This window comes from Xenopus tropicalis, chromosome 1, assembly GCF_000004195.4.
Source record: "Xenopus tropicalis strain Nigerian chromosome 1, UCB_Xtro_10.0, whole genome shotgun sequence".
Taxonomy (NCBI): domain Eukaryota; kingdom Metazoa; phylum Chordata; class Amphibia; order Anura; family Pipidae; genus Xenopus; species Xenopus tropicalis.
The window spans coordinates 182,464,251-182,487,398 of record NC_030677.2 but is presented as its reverse complement, the minus strand read 5'-3'; the positions used below and the strand labels follow the sequence as shown (position 1 = coordinate 182,487,398).

Sequence of the window (23,148 nt, the reverse complement as noted above, 5' to 3'; positions counted from 1 at the left end):
CATTTTTCTCGCTTCTTTCCACCAGGCTCCGTATTGGGTCTTCCACAAATTCATGTGATGAGATGCAAAAGGAATAATACCCAGATGCTACTAAGTATGCAGCACAGAGAGGCATCATTTTAGACAATTTTTAACAAAAGAGGAACTTTGGCAATTTCCCGGGGAAGGACAAGGAAGATGGTGAAAATCTACCTCGATCTTTTCTCTTGTGTAAAAAGGCGAGGAGATTTAGTATACGTATCCCTTTTGTGCCTTAATTTGCAATTGATTTGATCAGGTTCAATGGTTATCAGGAAATACTAGCTAATTTTATTTAACCAAAACATATATATATCCTCTCTTTGCCTGTTGAAAAAATCTAGGGGATAATCAAAAGTGATATGAATCAACATAAAGTCAAGTAGGCAATTGGAAGGTACTGTTTTCCTGCCAGAACAGCAGCAGCACCATTAAATTAGCTGTGATGATAAATCAAACATAAAAAAATGCATTTAAAAAAATTAGAATATGTCCTTCTCTACTACAAATATAGTACATTTTGGGCATCATGATATATAAACAGTCTCTTGTAATTGTTTGTACTTTGAAGATCATGTAAAATCCATTGCAGATTTTACATTGAACCCCATTTCCTTTCATTACCAGGGACTCCCCCAGTTGCAATCCATCTGGGTACATTTCTGGCCCATGGGGTCCCAGCAGAGTGAATAGGGGTGCAGCTGGAGCTGACCAAAGGCAGGTCAGGGCAGACCTGAAAAAGATCAGGTGAAGTGACAGGGCCACAACCCAGGACCTTGCCAGAAGTTAACCAGTCCTGGCGCTCCCTATATAGTAAACAAGACCATTTGTAGCAAATACAGCCAAATGCTTCTTGTTTTGCATTTGTAAAGGAAATGACATTAGATATGGATCATAACCTCCAAGCTATAATTTTTAAATATATATTTAAAGGGTGGTTTGAGCAAAACTCAATACAAGCTTTCATTTTCTTAATTCTGTAATTAATTTTCTGTTTATTACATGAATTTGTACCTCATAGTTCAAAAATGAAAATCTAATCAGCCATATGTCAAAACTAAAAGCTCTACATAAGGTTAATATGAGCCAAGCTGTCATTTCTTCACAGTAGGACCGAATGGAAGTGACCACTGCCAAAGTAGCATGAAACTCTTGGCTTTTGGATGATTTTCTTTCATTGTGTTGAACATCTCAAGATCTTTCTCATCCAGCAGCCACCCATGCATGACCAGACAGGTCAGACTGTGGAGCCTGGAAACACACTGAACTAAGGCTTTTAGGGTTAAAGGATCAGTTTTATGCTGATATGTATAGATTCTGTAAATGTTCAACTCGTTGATAATCAGTAGGTTATCTAAGGTTTGGAAGAAAGATCTCCATCCAGACTGTGTGATATCATGGTTAGCAGAAAGATTTAGGCTCTGGATGTTTCTTAAATGTCCGGCTCTTGATGCATTTGCTAGAAAATAAATAAGAAATGTACACAAATTGGAACTGGAATTATCTTTATACATTTCTAAGTGATGTATCTATATAGTTCTTGGGCTGGAATCCCTTAAAATTGATCAATTCACTTGTACTTTTGTTTTTCTAACAAAATGGATTGGATTGTGTGCTCCATTAATCACACTGATATACTGCTAGCATATTTTACATTATACAGTACATGAAAAGTACATTGGCTTTTATGTTCCCTGTGTTCCTATAGACGTCTATACAACCTTGTACACTGTTGGAAGAGCTTTCATATGCAATATCTCTGTGTTACAATAAAGTCTTTTCTTAAAAAAAAAACATTTAATATTTCTGTCCAAGGGCTCCAGTAGGCAACTCCTTGTCAAACATTAATAAACTGCCCATTGTTAACTATATCAACCATTGCTTTACATTAGTCACCAAATGCAGGACTGACCCCCTTGATGAATGTGACACTGTATTGGTCCATTTAACTGTATGCATTGTATGCATGGGCATACTCCCATGCCAAATAAAGCTTAGGTGCTCAGGCTTGGGGCGCCCAAATGCTGCTTTTACAGGTCTGACGTTTATACGCCATAGAGCTGCTCCACTATTACAAGAGTACATGTTCTATACAATACATAGTTCAGCATGGGTAAGTTGTTTACCAAAGTTACTGTTTACAAAGAGGAAGATGCAGTCGAACATGAAGCCTCCCTTAGCCCGAACACTTCCTCCTTTCCTCTCTCTGTTATAAAGGTAACTATTTCTTCATGCAGAGTTTCCCAGTGCAGTGATATTGTATGACGACACCAGATGCATAAGGCAAGCGCACTTGCCTTTTTGGGAGTAGACCTCTACTACAAAGCTATGTGATTTTTATTCTTTCTTGGATGCCTACTAGCAAGGGCATTAAAATCAGAGCCCCCTGTTACATTGTTTGCTGCATTAGTGGCTGATTTTGATTTTAACTCATGTTTGCCTGGGAAAGATCTGATGGACTCTTGCTGTAATATGCCATTCCCTCTCTTTCTTACCCAGTTAATTTTAACATTAGTTAACTTACCGAGCTCAAGCAAGCTGCTGTCATTTAAGGTGTCATTAGTGAAATGGATCACCCTAAGATTAGGGAGATATTGGAGCTGCAAGATGATTGGTATTGCCATTTCTTTTATTGCAGAACCACTGGGGAGTTTCAGTTCTTCCAGCAGTTCCAGGGATGGTAGGGCTTGGACTGCAGGGGAAAAAAATGCTAATCAAGAGCAGGTAATATTTTGCCTGAGGTTTCCATTACAAAGCTCCAAAAGGAAGTACACACTGAAAAGTACACACTGAAAATGAACTATGTTTGGGTAACTAATGCACGTGCTTTGTCACTATCAGTTTGTCACTATCAGTATCAGTTTGTCACTATCAGTTGAAAGTGTTTTTTTTAAAATTCCCATTAGCCATGTCTATACTCTTGCCAGGACTTTGCCAGTTTCTTCACAAACAAAGTACTGCATATTTCATCAATAAACAGAATTCCACTCCCCCCCCAAGTTTCCACTCTCCTTTGTAAATTCTATTGATCTTGTTACTGAACTGGAAGTTTCTCAGCTTCTCCTGCCCTCTGCACTAACAATGTGTCCCTATGTCCTTATCATTGCTTAAACTCTGTTCTCCCGCCCTCCCTCCAGCTCTTATTTGTATTGTCAATTGCTCTCTAGCTTCTTGTACTTTCCCCACTGGTACTTTTCCCCTGAGCCCATTTTTAAAAAGGCTATACCCCAAATTCACCGCTCACAGTATGGTAATTTTTGAAATGAATGGTAGGAAAACAGATTTGAACTAACCAGATAATATTTTATGGAATATCTAACAACGGAGCATCTAATAATAGCTGCATCTTGTAGTTGGTAAATATAGGTTTCATTGCTGCAAGTAATGATTAAGAAAGCAACATTTGTTTTGTGGTGTTATAACATTCATACCAAACATCTGTCCTGTGTCCATGCTGTCACAAAGTTGCCTTTCTATATTCAGAACTTTAAGTTGTGTCATCAGCGATAGCACAGAAGCTAAAAAACATGTATGTGAAATGTAAAAGGATAATGTTATTAAGCACACTCTAGTTTACAACATCAACCCCCACACATATACTGAATAAAATGACGCCTATTGTAAAATATAAAGATATTATAAGCCACCGAGAAGTTCCATGGCCATGTACAGGTCAGTGAACTTCAAGGTTACTTCTATTATACTTATATTTTACATATGGGGATACTTTATTTATTATAAAAACATGTTTCATTGAGTCATGTGACAGAAATGACATCACTAAGCACTGTTTATAAGGATATCATTTACATGATAACCATGATAATTGTGGAATGTGTGTGCGTGTGTGTAAATAAAACATCATCAGGAATAAATCTTTGCACTCCTTGAATGAAGCCCAAAGGGTTGGACCAGTCAGTGTATGCAGCGACTGCTGGTACTTAGTACAAGACGGGTGGGCATATGGGTGGGACATCCTGGTGTGGACCGAGGATCAAAATAGGCCTTGGCACTTCTAGTACAAAGATAACCCAAAAAGCTTCCCACAATGACTGTCTATAGTGTCTTACAGTAGCCTCTCTGGCATTTGCCAGAATCTACAGATCTATAGATTCCAAGTCCAGGCCTGGACATACGCATCCTATGGCAAAGATGGGGCCCCAGGGGGTGCCCCTGTGCTCAGCACCTGATGTACCATTAAAGGTGCAATAGCCACTAGGACACTAGGCAGCTCTGTACACCACCAAATACTGTGTGAACTGTGCAATGATAAGTACCATTTTGATCCCATAAGTGTACACATCACTTGCAGGTGGCATTTGCTAATGCACTATATTATATATAACATCAAAATATTGAAAATATCGGAAAAAAGATGCAAGCGCATGCACTTGGTGCAAGTATAGTAGGGTTAAATAAAAAAATGTAAGCTTTCCAGAACAGCCTTCCTCAGGGTCTCTATGTAAAAGACTGGGTGCAGAAGCAAACTCCATAAACTTGCCTACAAACCCCACTGTAATATACTGCCCCTCATTTATTCAAAACAAAATCTATTAAAATTCTATTTAATCTGTTAATTTATTTAAAATCATGTTATAAAAAGAAAGTTCCAGTATACCTTACCCAAACTGACTATTCCATGGTCTGGAAAAACTATTCCATACAGTTGGATCTCCTGGATTTTGCCATTTTGAGATACTGCAGCCATAATTTTTTGGAAATCTGGACAGACAGTGCAGTTCAGATGAAAAGAAGTCAGATTGGAGAAGCCTGTAAGAAATTGTGCTGCACAAAAAGAATAAAAACAAAAATTAAAGAACCAAACAAAAAATAAAGTTTGTGTTTGAACTGATGTGTAATGTTAAGTAATGCAGAATGGTGTGGGAACAATAAATCTGTGAAATCATTTCTTATAGTTTCATAGTGTGTACCAACCAATAGCTTACAACGTACTGACCTAGTAAAGAAATTCCAGTGCCACCCTCGGCAGGTTACTGGGGCGGCAAAAAGTCACTCCTGGTAACTTAAAGAGGCAAGATTCTGATTTTTAAATTGGAATTTCGGCTCTTCTAGTGCAGAGCGTTCTATTGCCCTCTCGTCCCTCTCAGACACCAAAAAAAAAACTAAGCATGGGGGGGTGGGGCAATGGCAGGAGCATCAACTTGCCCACCCATGAGGCGGCACTGCCAGTGCCTCCCCTAGTGGATCCTAGGATCCAAGATGGAAAAATCTGCCCAGTGGAGAATAAATAGTGAAGACATATATCCTGCTGTATTAAATCCTGCTGTATTGTAAACTTGGATATACAGTGGCTTCTGAATGCTGGGCAAAATTATTTGCTTAGCATTTCCATGTCACTACTCTCGAGTGCCATATTGTGCCATGGGACTAAAGGTGGCCATACAAGTTACAATCCGCATATTCTTCTGATATGCCCACCCTTTGGCCAAATTATGAAAAGGGTGGGTATATGGGCCACTGCACTGAGGACTGCATCACTGAGTAGATGGGGTACCTTTCCGACAGGAAAATCCAACCTGCCCAATCAAGATCTACCCAATTGTAGGCCAGATATCGGTTAGGTAGGCCTGCCAGGGGTGCCCACACGTGCAGATAAGCTGCCAAATCAATCTGAGGGACCCAGACCGGCAGCTGAAATCTGCCCATGTATGGCCACCTTAAGTATTGTTACACAATTTTAACATTGCGTTGTTTTACAGTTAACAAATGACTGGAATAATCTGCCTTTACTGGTTTAAAGAAACACACAGAATTATTGTACCTAATCGAGATGAGTGTGTTTCCATGCTCACATTATTAAACATCAGTTTTTCAAGACTGTGTAGGTTTTTAAATCCATCTGGCAATATTCCAATGACTTCACATTCGTCTGACAAGTCCAGAGTTAATTCCTTTAATTGCGTGAAACAGTCCATATGTCCAATAATATGTTCTAGGGAAGGAACAGCATCAAGTCATTATTCATACAGCACAGAGAATCAAAACACATGGATACCACTAAGGCGCATCAGTGAGTAAATAATAATATATAATATACATTGTAGGTTGAGGTAGTTTGGGGCACATTTATCTAAACAGATTTTTCCCCACTGATTTCTCCATAGATACCGCAAACCCCATTTACTTGTCTAGACTTTTAGAGTAGTTTACGGAAACATATCTCTTTGCCCTTAAATAAATACAGGGTCTGACTGGGCTGCCGGAACACCGGGAAAAATCCCGGTGGGCCCCGGCGACCCAGATGCTCCCCCTGCCTGACCGCTCCTGCCCTGACGCGTTAAATTTACTCACTCAGGGGAAGACGTCAGTGGGGAGCCCTGCGAGGGGGGGTTGGGGGGCCCCTGCGGGGGGTAGCGCAGGCACCTGCAGGGCCCCTGGGGCAGGAGCCCAAGTGGGCCCTTCACCCCCCAGTCCGACCCTGAATAAATATGCCCTTTAGATCAACCACTGGACTCACCCAAACAACAGAAGTAAGGGTTAAGACACACATTTTCAGAATTATCTATGGCAGGGTATTTTCTGGCGTTTTGTAGCTGTGGTGACAAGTAGCTGCTGCTAAGTAGCTCTGTAGAGTTCTTACATACCTGGTGCCAGCATGCCAGATATTTTAAGGCTCTGTAGTGAAGTCATGTGCAAAATCAGCTCTTGTTCTGCTGAATTCAGTTCCATCCGACACAATGTGCACTTTACAAAAGAATCTTTGTAGATTTCAATGCAGGCACCGAGTCTTTCAAAGAAACCTGGACTATCTGTAACCTTCAACTCGATGTGATGAGAAAGGGGGAAAAAAATCCTGAAGTTAAAAAGGGCCTTTTCCCATTTAATAATGTTGCCAGTGGTTTTAACTTTCAGTACGTTAATTCTATGGTTTCCTGCGTTTAAATCAAAATGGGAAAAGCCTGCAATATTTTTACGGCGGTAATCTTTCATTTGTGCTTGAGTTTCGGTGGCTAGCTGGAACGCCATGGAATAGTCCTCCTCAACGGTTGGGATACCCCAAATAGAAGTAAGATCCTCCTGACATCTCAAAGTTAGATCAGGGGCTTCTTCTCTTTCTCCCACCACAGATAACCGTAGGCTTTTAATCTGTGACAGCCCTTCAGGATAGTCTTTTAGAAATGTAAAGAAGCACTTGTTTGTAGAGGAAAAATGTACAGTGATTTCTTTTCCTTTAAGAAACTGCAGTATAATGGGAGCGCACATAGCGAGTGAATTTCCATCATATGCTGCTTCAATGGAGAAAATAAGTAGCATGTGTGTCACTAATGAAAGGCGAAATCCTGTTGGCCTGCTGTTTACGACAGTGAGCATTTGCTCTAAGCACGCGAGATTAGGGTGATGCTCAAGGTGAACCTTTGTGCCTGACTGACAGTCAAACGCTTCACTATTATCTAGCAATGCAAACAAGTGGGAGATGATTATTGTAGCTGATTTAGGAGAAAATAAGCAGCAATAGTTTAAGAAATAGTAGAAACGCCCTGCAAATTTTAAAAAAGTGTTGATTTGCTGCAGGTAAGAGAATCCTTTTTCCTTCTGAACTTCGTCGGTAGAATCCAGAAGATCGCTCATTCTCTTAGCAGCAAGAAACTCTTGGAAGGATGCATGGAAGAAGCTGTAAGTTGACTGTAGCCTCTGCCAAGTGAACTTGCTCAGGAGTCCAGCTTTAAGAACATCCTCAGTTTTAACACAAGCTGCGCAGAGATCCTCATTCGTGAAATAAAACTTGGACTGAAAGAGACCCATTAAGGCAAGTTCTCCACACGCAGACACCAGATCTTCCACTATCTCTCTGGCATTGGGATGTTTTAGTATAGTGTGCATTAAATAAGCCTTGCAAACTGATAGTTCACTGGACATTTCTTCATTTGGATCCTGCACCCACAAAACACAAAGACTAAGTGTAAAAAGGGGCGTCTTTAGTGCAGCTTGGAATGTTTTAGAAGATATCAGTTCTAACAGGAACTTCTCTATACGTGGCATATCGTGAGAGAAAAGTTGTCTACAGATGTACACTGAACTGTACAAAGGGAAATCTTGGATACTCAATATGCTTCTTGCATGCTGGCGCAGTTTTCTGCCCTGGTCAGTGCGCACTGTAACTGCTATGCTCACCCTGTTCCAGGGATTTTTTAGTAAAAGGTTTTCTATTGATTCAGGTACAAAGTCCAACACACCATAATTATCCACAAGGAAGAGAATCTGGTTCTTTAGCTGTCCCATTAGTTCTCCCAGAATATCTTCTGTTAAGGATGAAGCAGGTCCAATTAGCTGTTTGCAAATAATGTTAGACAGTGTTTGTTGTTTTTCAATTAATGGAAAAGATATATAAAATACCAATGTGAACCTGCTTAGCATGGGGCAGCACCCTGAGGCCCAGAGAATGGCTATCTTCCTAAGCAGAGCTGTTTTCCCACTGCCGGCTTCACCTTCTATCATGGTGATGTCCCTCAGGTCTGACAGAATATCAGGTAATGTGAGCTGCGCCAAACGCTGATTTGTAGTATCCTTTGTAGTGACAGATATATCGGCAAACAGGGAATTTAGGTCTAAAGAAACATGGGAGGAGTCAGAAAAAGGTAACAATTTTGAGAACTTAGCATTACAATACACATCCACCAGCTGGCTCTGCAGTTTAATTGCTTCATACATCCATCTTACATGTGGTGTTCCGTGGTCTGAAAAACAATACATTTTAATGAAAGGTTTATCTTTGTTGCAGCACTAAAATAGAAGTACTATTACCGTACAAAGCTGAGCTGAAAGAATACAAATGGGGTACTCATTAGGCTAAAGCTTAGTGTAACATTTAGCTCCACATAGATAAAATTGCCCAGGGATACTATTATAGGCATGGAATAACGTATCCTGGAACCTGTTTTATTGGTTATATTGGTGGCAAAACAATCCTATTAGGTTTCTTTCATGTTTAAACCCCAAAACAGATTCTATACCTGTAGTATACTTTATTTATGAAGCGGTGAAATGTTATGCAGCACCTTACAGAGACAGAGGCCTATTTTTACATACCTTCCCTCCTGCCCCACATGAATACAGCCGAAAATAAACAGCATTGTATTCATGGGACAATGATGTTGGATAGCAAAGATCTGTATCGATTCTGTAAAGTGTAAGACATGGCGCACACAAAAACAAGACAGGCTTGTTCCTGCTTTTTTTGCACTTTACTTTTATTTTATTAATTTTCTGCAGTGATCTTACTGGCATGGCTGGGGTTAATATGCTTATCACACATGAGCCATGAATATCCTGAAAATCCTTATAAACAGAGTTTAGTGATGCCACCAGTTATAATCAGTGTCACATGTCTCACTAATAATAATAAAAAAACAACAAAACACAAATACAAGAGTATTGTAGAAATGATACCTATATTGGCTAACAATAAAAATACATTGCAAGCTTTCTGAGCTCTAAGGCCCCTTCGTCAGGCAAAATACAAATGAGAACTGAAATGGCACAACATTTATACTGATAGATCAGAGAGAAGTACAGTACTACAGTTTTTGTTTTGTGATTAACTTCTCTCTGATCTATCAGATACTACAAATTAATTTGAATTAAGTTGCAAAAGACAAATAAGGTGAGAACTGAAAAGCTAGAAAGTGTGAGAATGTGAGATAGAAGAGAAGAAAAGAAGACATGAAATAGGGAGAAAAATAAAAAAAACAGAATTGGGTATAAGGGAACATTTATACTGATAGATCAGAGAGAAGTACAGTACTACAGTTTTTGTTTTGTGATTAACTTCTCTCTGATCTATCAGTATAAATGTTGTGCCATTTCAGTTCTCATTTGTATTTTGCCTGATGAAGGGGCCTTAGAGCTCCGAAAGCTTGCAATGTATTTTTATTGTTAGCCAATATAGGTATCATTTCTACAATACTCTTGTATTTGTGTTTTGTTGTTTTTTTATTAATATTTTTGACACTGGCTAACATGGTACTACAGTTTTTGTTTTGTGATTAACATGTCTCACTGAAACTTCTGTATTATAATAAATAATGAAATGTAATCTGAGGAAATCAGAAGTCACCTTAGAGTTCTAAAGCTATTGGCTTTCGTCTCATGCTTTTATATGATCATGGAATTCCTCTGTGACTTATTTTCTGCAGTGATCTTGCTGGTATATCTAGGGTTAATATGCTCATTATCAATTTTATTTTATCTAACTTGAATGTAGAAGTAATTATGGTTAAAGGGTATGGCAAATGGCTGAAAAAAATATAATGTTATCACTGTGATAAGCACAGTGCATGGGGACCCCAAGCTTCAGATTGTGTTAAGAAAGCCATGTTCTTCCATGAACATGGGGGATGGGGGCAGCAAAAGCTTTTAAGGGTTGGTGGCAGCAGTGGAAAGTCAAGTCTACAGTAATTAATTTGAATTAAGTTGCAAAAGACAAATAAGGTGAGAACTGAAAAGCTAGAAAGTGTGAGAATGTGAGATAGAAGAGAAGAAATGAAATAGGGAGAAAAATAAAAAAAACAGAATTGGGTATAAGGGAATAAAGGAGGGTGAAATAATTTTTTAAAAAAAGGGAATTACTGTTGCCCTCCAGCTACAGGATTATTTTCCTGTGGGTTTACATGCATCAGTTGTTCAGTACACACATTATATATATGCTTTTAAAAAGATGACTAGTATATGCTACCTGTTGATTGGTTGCGATGGGTTATTGCTCCTGGGCAAACTTTGTACCTTTTGTTACATAACCTCCCTAACAGTTCATGCTGCTATATTCAGTGTTCATAGGCTAATCTGAAACAATAAAGCTTATAAATAACTGCTATCGAATGTCTTTCACTATTATCAAGGTACCTGCTCCAGCATTATACACTGTACCTTGGGACTAAAACACTTGCAGCTTAAACCTAAATTTACCTTGAATTTGATGGCATTCCCTTCTTTTCCACAAATGCTGTAAAACAGAATGCAAAAACCATTTAACTATTTGGCTATTTATCCATTTAGCTATTTAGACTGGCTTTCTCAGCTCAGAATGAGAAAGCCAGTTGGATGACTGGCGAAATGTCTTTGAGAAAAAAAAACACTCAGCAAGTCCAGTTGATTTGACTTATTACTACAGATGTTAACAGAGCAGTAGGATTGTAGTCTCAGATTTTGCTAAAATACAGCTAGAGCTAGAGAGTCGGATGCCTACTAGGGAAAGTTCTAAATCTTACTTGGGCACTGAGATTCGGAATCTGTTCATCTTTAGCATGTGATAGTTTATGTAGAAAGGCACACCTGCAACAAGAAGCAGAGAACAGCTAAGAGGCACCTAGGAGACATTCTTAATTCCTTAGCAAATCATAAGCTTATTCAAGCAGGGTGCTTAAAGTAACAGTAACACCAAAAAAATGAAAGTATCAAAGTATTTTTTACACAGACAGGCTGAAGACAGACGACTAATTTTTTTAGTCTCAAAAAGATCAGCAGGAGAACAGGGGGTCAGGCTTAGTTAACTGTTCCAAGCCATATTATCACATTAAAAATCATAAAAAGGCTGCATATTTTTTTTAATTGATGTATATTGCAAAGTTGCTTGAAATTTTCTTTTCAAAAAGCTTAAGTTTGGTTGGAGTTCCACTTTAATTCCCCTTGGTATTGGCCTGATTTTGATTGTTACTCATAGCACTTTATCACAAATAGACAGCTAAAGTACATGTCATTCGGAGGTGCAACCGTACCTGAATCCAAGAACCTGAGGGGCCCTATGAGCACCTTTTCTAAAGAGCAGAACAAAAACAAATAACTGCATAACAGACAAAGCACAATCCCATGTCAGAGGCCGAGACATAGGGCAAAAGAATGAGAGGCATGAAGGAACCAGGAGGGGAGTCCATCCAATTATTGCACCATATTATAACAAGTGAAATGACTCACATACCCTGTTTCCCCGAAAATAGGACATCCTCCAAAAGTAAGGCACCCCCCCCCCCGATTTTTCACCCCCCTCGGAAAATAAGGCACCCCCCGAAAAGAAGACCGAATGCATATTTTGGAGCTTAAAAAAATATAAGACAGTGTCTTATTTTCGGGGAAACACGGTAGCTATGTTAATGAATGCTCCTTTAAAATCCCAAAGCATAAAATTGTCACAGCACATTATGTTACTTACGCTGGACTGAATTTCTTGTGTTCTGTGTAAAGATCATCTCCTGGCTCGAATGAGTGAATACAGACACCACATGTAAAACACTTCACATTGTCAGTTATTCCTGTGTTTAAAAAGAAGACAATACATGATTAAATTGCATTGAAATCTAGAAATACATGACAATGCAAAATATTAGCCCAAATCTGCACCATACATCCATACTCCATCCACACCATAGATACATACATTTCCCCACTTGTGGTTGATTTCAAGGGGAAGGGAGTGGTAATCTAACAGCAGACCCTAAAGCCATTTAGGACAACCTCCTCCTCCAGGCCCCTCCATGGTCGTGGGGTCTGCTGTGAGGTAGTTATGAAATTGACAGGAGCCTACCTGTATGGATGGTGTTTCATTACATAGAGTTGTAAAGCTCAAGGTTACATTAGTCTCAATATATATGTTATATTTCTTCACAATTTATATCAATGCCATCAAGTATGAAACAGGCAGGAAATGGCTACACACTTGCCTAGATGCAGTAACCCATAGCAACCAGCAAGATTTTTGAGCAGGTGACCATTAAATGCTCCCTTGAATTGTTTGAGGACCTGTAGCAAACACTGCCCATTTTATTATATAACCCCATTAGTTTATAAAAGGAAGGTTACTGTTTCTGTTACGTAATATTTCCCTTATTGGGTGTATCGAGACACTGGTGTAGTCAGGTCCGTACTGGGGTTTAACTTAAAATAAACCTTGGCATTTAAAATACACAGAGGCCCAAACAGCCCCCACCAGCCCAATAAATAGTGACTGTCTATGGCATCTTACAGCAGCCCCTCTGGCATTTGCTAGAATCCACAGATTGCCAGTCAAGGCCTAGGTGCAGTCCCAGTGGGGTCAGGGCAGAGGGGGTTCTTTAGTGGAGGTTCTTTATTAGTGCAAGATAATGTGAGCTACTTCATTAAGGACTTGAGCAGGGTTATTACCCTACTGACACTAAAGTAGGGACACAAGTATTAAGTGCAGACGTACGGATACCCTATGACATGTCTGTACATACAACAGAATTAGGTAGTTGATCAAAAAGTGATGTTAGCACTGGGTACCAACCTGTGTAGTAAAATCCAGCTTCAGCAAGGGATGTGGGGTTGGCATGGGCATTTTCAGGCCATTTTTTAAAGGAATCCAGTCGAACGTTTTCATCTTCAAATATGTTCTTGCTTGTATAGGCTTTTAAAACAGACACATTTAATAGAATGCTCCCAGAAGGTCAATGGTATTTAAAGGGGATCTCAACTGCAATGTCATTCATTTTTAATATTTTTAGAAGGTTTTTGTTTGAGAAATTAGCAGTTTACAACAGTTTCAGACTATTAATACCATTCTCTAAAAGTCAGAGATTCAACAACCCAATGGTCTAAAACTGCTAATATACAGTATCAGACCACTGAGTAAGTTACATCAATTGTGTATTTGGTTTAAATTGCCTTTAACAGCAAGGAACCTATAAGGAAAAACAATACTACTTCAATTATGTCAGGTGGTGGTCCCAGCTACATGCAGTTATATTCACCACATGTAGATTTGTACCTAGAATCAACAGAAAACTATATATAAAAAAAATTATAGCTATACCCACAAAACTCTGCAGGTCAAGGGAAAATTTAGATTTTAACCTTTGCTGTATGAGATATTGCCACACTCCCTTCTTACACTGTATGCACCTGCCTTTATATGGTGAGTAAAATGCAACTTACTTGTAATGGTAGGAAATGTCCTGTCCTCTGTAACAGCAGCAAAATGCTTTCCCTGTAATACAGATTTCCCTTTACACAAATATACTTTCTGTGGACTTCAGCTTGGTAGCATGTTAGTATCAAATAAAATCTCTGTGAAGTGTAAGAATTGTCAGTTATCTCATAATTTTAAAGGAGAAGGAAAGGCTTTTTGGCATTATACTGCCAATAGATTAGCCACATTAGTGCAAGTCAGACTATTATTTTTGGGGTTGACGTCCTTTAATGGCTTTGACATGCATTCGAACTGTATCGAACTGGCCCACCAGGATACCAGGAAAACTCCCGGTGGGCCCAGGTGTCAGTGGAACCTCCTGCCCCTAACCATTTGGCCTTGTTCATGGTCATTACTTATTTCAGGATTGGAACAAAGAAAAGAAAAATATGGAAGAATAAACAGATAAATGCTAATAGTTTGGAGAATAGGCCTAGGTTTTCTTGTAGAAGCACAGATAATAGTGTGTTAAAAAAAAGTGTTTAGTGCAATGCACTGGATTGGCACTACCCTCCCCACTGTTACAGCCTGGAAGAATCTAGTGAATGCTGTTGTCCCTCTTTACAAACTTACATATGAGAACAGGGGCGTGTCCGATAAATTCGATAAAGTTTGGGGTCCTTGGTGTGATCTGGAGGGAAACCTGGTGAAATCCCCGGCGTTTCCCCACTTCTCTCTACCACATCCTGAGCACTTAGCTCAGTAGGTTGATGTACCCAATACTATGTAACTGCCGCCAGATCCACCCTTAAACTTTGTATTGTTACACTTTCCCCCTCGATGTTTGTAACAAACCTTAAAGACAGACCTGAAAAGAAAGACTAGCATATTCTATTTACTGTAATGTTAAATGTGTTATTTTATGTTTTTGTTTGTATAAAAAGCAATAAAACATACCTTTCAAAAAAAAAGTGTTTAGAAGAATAAAAACGGTTGTGAGGAGGGGAGTACCAATAGTTTGGAGAGAGTGCTTATGGCCTAAAGTTTTCTTGTGGGGCCCCTGCCATCCCAGCCTGGCACTGCATACATCTTGACTTTCACTATGTGATTTAAACAAAAACCAAGCTGCCCCACGGTTGGCATGACATGAGGCTGTGTGACCTTGTGATTGCCATCATAAAACAATACACATGGTAAAGCATTATATCATTATATTTTATAGAAAGTATAGGAGCCAGAATTTCTTAACATTACAGTTTGAATAATTTAACATATATATGTTATATATTCATCAACCTAAAAGAAACATTAGCAAAGCACTTTACCATAATTCCAGAAAATCCATTGTAAGTGGAAATGTACTGTTTAATATCCTCAAATGACTTCTTACTCCTAAGAAACATACACCTTTAGAAGAAAATAAGAATAACCATTAATAAAGGAATGTATTTTAATGGGAAAATCAGCGCACTCAAATACCAGGTTTCATCTAAATAGCTGTCAAAGTACATATTTTAATACTCCCCAAATAACTACACAAAAATAAATAATTTATAGTGGTATTTCACATCCAAACTAGCAAGTTAAATTGTTTTTACATTTGCCAGTCTGAAAGTGCCAATGTCAGGTAAAAACAAAATTATAAAGCGGATATAGTTTTAATTGCTGCAACAAAAAGTTGGGCTTTTTCCTGCACCAGAAGGTCTAGAAACCAACAGCTTATGAGCAGTGGTGAAATTAGCTATGCAGCAGACTCCATGGTCATGGGGGGCCCGGCGACGGGGGGGGGGGGGAGCAGCTGTATTTTATTGAAGTCCCTCCTCCCTCGCCCCTCTCCTACCTTTTTTTAAAAGCCGGTAGGTGCAGCGCAAGTGTGCCAGGAGGGGGTGCGGGAGAGGAAGGACTGTTCATGATGGGTGCCTTTGGAAGAGTTGTTTGCAGGGGGGCCTGGCATGACCAAGTTACACCACTGCTTATGAAACTTTTTATGCCAGAAAGCTGGGAAAAAACGAATTTTTTGCAAATACAAAGGTTTATTTACCCTTCATCATACTCCACTGCCCTTGGGGATGCTTATATAAGATCCTTATAATTTTCCTGAATTAAAATGGCCTTTTGAGCAGCATTACATTTTGTTAAAAACTCTTGCAGCATTTTCAAATGGATGTTTAATAAAGAGTCTCAGACCCAGTAAGCAAGCAGCCAAGTGAGAGGTCAGACTTTCCAGCCCAACCATAAGTGGATATTACAGCTTTAGATTTTTAATGCTTTACATCAGAGATTCCCAAAGTGTTGGGCTGCTCCACCTCAGGGGGCTTAGAATAGTGGTGGGGGTGAAACCTGGATAGAATGGCCATTTGCTCTCCTAGATACAACTAACAGAACAGCTTTAAGATTAGTTAGGGTTAGATTCCAGGCAAATATATATATATATATATGTCATTCTAGACATGACAGTATTAAAAAGTGAAGTTTTGCTAAACTTCCATGAAAATTCGCAGCAAAAAAAATTTGTTGCGCGTCAAAAAAACTTGCGGTCACATCATAAAAAGACACAGGCGTCAAAAAAAGACGCAGGCGACAAAAAAGTCACGCAACAACTGTGTTTCACGGATTTTTCGCCTTTTTGCGAGTTTTATGGCAAGCCAGATACACTCATCACTATAGATGAGATGAACTAAATATGTATGACTGCATAGAACTCAGTTTTATTGTAAATAAACAGCAAATGCACAGGATTATTAGTTAAGGAGGGAAATATATGACGAGACACTGTACAGAACTCAACTGCACTCACTCTGGGAACCACTTTGCATGTTCTTTCCATGGGTCATCATTTTCTTCCCAGTTTCCCAAGCAGCCCATACAGGAGAAGCACTGCACTGTGTCCCTGGTTCCTGAGTAAAATGATACAGAGAACTTCATTTATGCCTTCATTTAAATACTCATTCTGTTTGGGGTCTGTTTCATGGTTATCTTTCATTCTAGGACCACTCCTACCTACTGATGTTCCATTCTGACTTTTAGACTGCTAATGGGTTACGAGGGTAATTATGCCCTCCTTGCAACAAGAAAGCATTGCAGACTGTAAGGCTGAGAAATGCACAAAAGTGTAAGTGAACATGAACCATACTTATCATTTAATTGCTGATTTAAAGTCATACACATGCTTACCTGTAAATAAGAACCCTGCGCTGGAGAGTTCGGAGGGTACAATCCTGGCATAGAAGGGCCAGCCTGTGAAAGACTTTAACCTAAGTTCCTCTGCTTCATACTCCTGCAAGTCTCTTTGGGAACTGTCAGGCTGCTGTACACGGATCTCATATTTTGGGATGTTGCCAACATCTTTCCCTTGTACAAACCCACATGTCGCATTGTGTTTGACATGGTCTTCTAGTGGAGGGGTTCTAAGGCTGCTAGTGCAGAAGACAAGCCCACAGCAGAAGCACTGGACACTGAGCTCCACTCCTGTGAAATAAAACCCAGCAGCGGCCATTTGCTTTGGGCACCAAGACGAGAGTTTGATGTAGGAGAGGAATGATTGCAGCCTCCTGGCTTCACTTCTCATTTTAAAGTTGTAACTGCTCCCTAGTTGTTGGCGTATGGCGGCGTGCTCTTTATTTTTCTCAGAAGTAAGCTGGTTAAAATCAATATTTAAATATGAAAGCCTTCTCTCAAAGTCTGAAGCATCAAGCTCTTCTATGTTCATGACACCCACATCCTTATTAACATCCTGGCTTTGTTCGGGAGAAGCCATTGCCTGAGCAAAACAGAATGACAGTTTGACACTACTTTTGAGGATAATTAAAGCCAGACACCTTGTGCAGGGGGCTTTCCACAGGTATATTTTGTACTATTTTTCTTATAGTAATAATACTAACCATGCAAGGCCACTGGCCACAAGATATTCCAATATATAAAACAACTGGGTCAGTTTCAAATGCATTGATCCTTAAGTGCATAACATGCTCTGAATTTGTACAGTAAACCCCATGGGGTAGACACATTTCTGGAAAATATACAGCCCTTACAATATTTTGAACTTTTGTCACCTGCCAGATGCCTAGCTTAATCCTTTGTGTGGCTTATTTTAGTATGAGGTGGAGCAGCAGCACCAGAAGAGCAAAGAATTTCACATACATTTAATTTCATTTACTGTTGATCAATAAAGAACATATATATATATATACATACACACATATATAAGATACTTTGATCCTCTGATATTTCTCCTAACATTTGTATTTTGCTACTGAACCAGAGCACTGGGTCTATAGTATGGCTAAATAATATCTAACCAATAAGGGTTTTCAGGCTATTGCACACAAAGTGATTTGTCTTCTTCTACCATCTGACCCCAAAATGCCAATAAATTTATAAAAAAAAGTGCTGTACTGGACACCCATAGAGTGGTGACAGCTGTACTTTGGCATACAATGCTTGTCCCATTTACACAAATCTGACTGGAACAGAAGTAAAATGAAGTTGTTGGACTGAATTTCATTGGCCATTGCAAAATTTCTATTAAACCACAAGCACAGCACTTCTTGATGGTCGGTTTCATTATTAAGCCAGAGATAAGATTGCGGCAGCTCTGCAAGTATCATATGATTTTTCGTCACATGTTAAATAACAAAAACCAAGGTGTCTGACCTCGGGAAGTGGTGAAATAATGCAAAAACTGAAGAGGCAGCACTACATTGTTCCCATTCTCAATAAAAACAAATGAAATCGGCTTACCATATCTGGTGGCAATGCCCCAGAGTCCAGCGTTTCTGGAATAGAGTTTATGAATTAATTTTCTCAGTAACCGAGATAAACTTACGTAAATTACCAGAACAAGCTCTGATAGGAACCAAAATTCCGAATATAAATAAATATACGAGAATTCTTTTCACTCAAATTTTCACAGCAGCAAAGGTGACTATTTCTAAATCATGGAAATCTCCACTCCTACCAATACAACAATTTAAGCATAAAATAAACTGGATCTTACAAGTATTCTAAACGATAAACAACTACAATTTCAAAAAATTTGGGAACCATGGTTACACTATATCGCGCCACCCAGTGGGAGCCATGTTTAAGGTAAACAAGGACAAAAAAAAAAAAAAAAAAACAAACAGACCGGAAGATCTAACTTCCAATACTCTGGACCGAATTTTACTAATCTTATTAACCGACCCTTTATGGGTAACCCTCACTATTATGACCTTACAATAAAAACATATCATACCGACAGCGACTGTATGTCACTAGTAAAACCCGGGAGGAGAGTGAAAAGGAGGCACCATCAGTTAAAGCTTATTGAGTTTGTAAGTTTGTCATGCTCTTTAAGTTATGAGCAATTTATATTTGTTATAATTTTAGAAGAAATTAGCACCACCTCTTGGGAAGATTCCTAATGACTTAAATGCACTAACAACTAACTATTGGTTACTGATGTTACCGAACTTAATTTCTAATCACATGCTGAAAAGTAACAAGACACAGGATAGGCCTGGAGTCCAAAAAAGGATTAAATCCAGCCTACCCTTCAATACTTCAGTAATAAAGAGATGCAAGATACAAAAGCTGTTACCAAATACCAATTTATTTTACAAAACCATGCTGTTAAACAATTTTTTCTTTATTTTCTCTTAACAAATCCGAATCTCTGTATACATTGTGAAATCTTCAATAAAAGTTTTGAAAATGAAAAAAAAAACCACACAAATGAAATCAATAAATAAACAATATTCCACTTATCTGGCGCTATACTGATAGCCTTTGCACCTGCCAAAATAACAGTTTTCATTATCATTTAGCTTTGTGTGCATTCAAAAGGAAAAGAAAATGAATAATTCTGTTTAAATATAAAATCAGATCAGGAAATCAGTACAGAACACTTAATTGCCAGCAGTTGCTTTGCATTAAAGGGATGTTATGCCATTTTCCCCTTAAAACATAAAATGTTCTTGTTTTTAGATGCAAGTCCCCCCATTACCTATGTTAACTGACATTAAAAACAATAACATTTTAAACTATTAGAGTCTGATTTTAGCAACAATAAAAGCCCATACTGACAGCAGTACACACAGCATCTCACAGGGACAATATGACATTGTTGGTTTCTAAATAAGTATTAAACAACATTCTATGAGAAGGACGTTTTTACAAACCCAGATGAAGGCGATTTGCTACTCCTTTCTGTGTTTTGAAAGCTTTCTCAGGGAGGAACTGCCGAGAGGGCCCCACCCACCCCTGGTATTTAGCAGGTCAGTGCTGTGAATCAGTTACTGAGGCAAATACACTGCTGTATTTACACCTAACAAAACCTACACCATTAAACCTACCACCAAAGAAAAAAAAATCATGTTTTTTGATGATATAGACTTGTGTTAATGAGTAACCTGTCTACCTGGCAAAGGTTGAGAAATCAGTTCACCAGAAAGCCCGTCTGTAATTCAGGGAAACATACCTGCATCTCTCACAAGTAAGGCTGATGCCACACGTGGCGTAGGGCTGATTTTTTCGGCAAGCGGAAAAACACTTGCCGAAAATTCAGCCCTACGCCTGCTACTTGTGCCTGCACCCGAATGAATGAGATACGCTCGGGTGCAGGCACATGTAGCTGATATACGCATGAAAACGCAAGACTTTGCATTCTCTCGCGTTTTCATGCGTTTATCGGCTACATGTGCCTGCACCCGAGCGTATTCCATTCATTCGGGTGCAGGCACAAGTAGCAGGCGTAGGGATGAATTTTCGGCAAGCGTTTTTCCGCTTGCCGAAAAAATCAGCCCTACGCCACGTGTGGCATCAGCCTAAATGCTGCTCCAGGATCACATACATGCGACAAGATACACACTGAGTGACACCGGGTACTTACAGTCTCCCGAGTGCAATGCCTTGTATAATGCCTTTTCAGTTTTTAACGCCCACACTTTTATTTACATGCAACACTCTCTGTGCCGTCAGTAACTTACTGAGGTTCAAACCAAAGAACCCAAAGCCTGGTGAGAATTTACCTGATTAACTCCTCCCCTTTAATTAGTTTTAAGAAATAAAGGACACGGAAAGTCTAGAAAGCAGTTTTATTCCCTGGAAAGGCATACCTCAAGTGTGTACTTCAGTGCTGTTAAATCCCTTGTATTTCCATCAATTTGTCTGTTTAAATATCACATTTTAGAAAAAATATCCCATGATGCAGCTCTTCTGCACCAAGACCAAGGCCAGGAGCATGCGCATAACCCAGTCTTAGTAAGCAGCACATGCGCAGAAATCATCTTCATGAACATGCCTTTTACATTGGGAGCAGGAGTGCTCACTGCATTCCCTGCAATTCCCGCCCTTCACTCAGCACACACCAATAGGTACCGGTTGCTATGGTGACGCGCAAGGAAAGCAGGAATATATACACCGATTTGCAAGCATTTCTTACTGATTCCTTCTCTGTGCCGATCAGTGTATATCTCCCTGCTATTCCTGCCTGCTTTCCAGCTCACATCCAATCTCATAGTTTTGCAGCCCTTTATACAACTGGCACATGCGCATAATATAGATGGCGGCCATCTTTAAAATATATGTACAGGAAACATGGCGCCTGCGACAGAGCAGTGGCAGTTCTACCTAACCAAAGGCACCCCAGATAAAAGAATAGGTATTTTTTAAAATAAACTTAGCGATCAGCTATTGCCAGGGGGGCTTTATTAAATAATGGACACTTAGGATAAAGGGTTTCCTTGTTCTTTAAAGGCCGCCTCCTGGGATCATAGAATTCACAGTGCACACAAACAAGCCAAGGCACACATACATGCTAGGCCCCATCAGCCAATTAATAGCCATGGTTCTGCCTTTTGCTCCCACACTACTTCCTGTTACAGTTAGAGCTGCATTATTTCCTGTCAGCTGATCTCTGAGGGAGCACACAGCCCATCACTAAATGTGGAACAAGGGAAAGGATATAGAAGGACAATATTTACTGATATATAGATTCCAGCTTGGCAAGATTCTTTAACAGGTCACTCAACATAATATAAACTATCTGTTTGTTAAGTATTCATTCTGGGGGTATAGTTTTCCTTTAATCCACCTGTTACTTATGTAGGGGTTTACCAAAAATGGGCCCTTAGGATAGACACCCCTAGGACAGGCCACAGGGTGGTGCTAGTTACTGGGATACTGGGATGACTGGGTTCTAAATAGTTAACAGGGAGTATCCCTGCAGTTCGGGTTGCAGCCACAAGGTGGTGTGCAGGCTATATAAGGGGATGCAGCCATGTGCTGTGGGCCAGACATTTTAGTCCAGGGACAGCTCCAGTAGTGGAGTACCCCTGGCACAGTTTAGTGATAGTGGTTCATGTAAGAGATCATTCTAGGAGTGATATGTAGGTCACTTAGCTAGAATGGGCGGATATTGCCCCTCCAGGAGTGGTAGTGGGGTTAAGACCCCCCAGCATTACATCTGCTGGAGTGCAGGGCACAAAGTGGCTAGGTAGGTGGACCAGGTCACTGCTAGTCAAGGAGTCCGGATCTGAGGGTGCTTAGGCGAGAGTACCGGGGTGAGTCGCCTGTGGTGAGGCTGCCTAGCGTGAGTACCGGGGAGAACTCCAAGAGGGAGTGTCTCCTGGCGAGAGTACCGGGGAGATCACCTAGATGGGAGCACTTGGCGGGAGTACTGTAAGTTACCCAACAGGAAAAGGTTCTCAATTAGAAGTGAGGAGTAAATGCCCTGCTGTGATTGAATTGTATGTGCCACTCCTGGAGAGGTCTCTGCTCTGAATAAAGCACTTATCTGATTGATCATATCATCTGTGTATCTGGATCTTTCCTGCACAAGGGATCACCTACCCGCTGGTAAGCAACTACCCCAAGGGAGGGGCAAGGTACCAGGAGTTGTGTGGATCCCAGGCAGAGGTGCTATTGAAACATTAAGTTTCCAGGGGTGGATTATAGTTCCACAAGATCATCCCTGGGTGGAGGCACGCCTTTAAGGGAGAAATCCCTGTTAACCCCCATAGTAAGGGGGGGCTCGGGACTCTTGTAGTGTCAAGTGCAAATAATCAGCAGGTAGCAGCACTAGAATCTGCAAAAGTGGGCTACACTTATACTAAAAGTGCCCTTAAGTAACTAATCCCCACACAAAACAGACTAAATATACATAATTTATTAATCCCACACTCAATGGAAAGAGGAATTTTTATCCTCTCTGTAAAATCCTTTTCTCCTCAAAAGTACAAGGGGGGACACAGGCACTGGAGGGTACTACCTTC

General features: G+C 39.8%; 1 protein-coding gene across 5 annotated transcripts; it reads right to left on the bottom strand.

Annotated features, from left to right (window-relative positions):
- Window positions 1–979: 979 nt before the first annotated feature.
- Window positions 980–20,845, bottom strand: LOC116406436 (NLR family apoptosis inhibitory protein). 5 transcript variants are annotated; one of them, XM_031893639.1, is made up of 16 exons: window positions 20,056–20,143; window positions 18,635–18,669; window positions 17,069–17,654; window positions 16,692–16,791; window positions 15,220–15,301; window positions 13,921–13,972; window positions 13,274–13,393; window positions 12,182–12,281; window positions 11,244–11,307; window positions 10,942–10,978; window positions 6,624–8,714; window positions 5,801–5,971; window positions 4,642–4,803; window positions 3,450–3,536; window positions 2,543–2,710; window positions 980–1,477 (listed from the first exon to the last, which is right to left on the bottom strand). In XM_031893639.1, exons 2-16 carry the CDS (start codon window positions 18,635–18,637, stop codon window positions 1,113–1,115), a joined length of 4,188 nt encoding a protein of 1,395 aa, XP_031749499.1. In that variant the 5' UTR covers window positions 18,638–18,669; window positions 20,056–20,143; the 3' UTR covers window positions 980–1,112. The 5 variants fall into 5 exon arrangements, with proteins under 5 accessions (XP_031749499.1, XP_031749494.1, XP_031749486.1 ...); XM_031893634.1 differs by having other exon boundaries at window positions 6,624–8,585; window positions 20,056–20,127; XM_031893626.1 differs by lacking the exons at window positions 18,635–18,669; window positions 20,056–20,143 and adding an exon at window positions 20,766–20,845.
- Window positions 20,846–23,148: the final 2,303 nt, after the last annotated feature.

Bases quoted from the DNA above. Each gene is read 5' to 3' on its own strand.
- LOC116406436 (XM_031893639.1), bottom strand. The intron at 12,282-13,273 runs GTTGGTACCCAG...TTTTAAACACAG, and splicing joins AGCTGGATTTTACTACACAG to GAATAACTGACAATGTGAAG. The intron at 8,715-10,941 runs GTAAATTTAGGT...ATTGTTTTTCAG, and splicing joins GGAATGCCATCAAATTCAAG to ACCACGGAACACCACATGTA.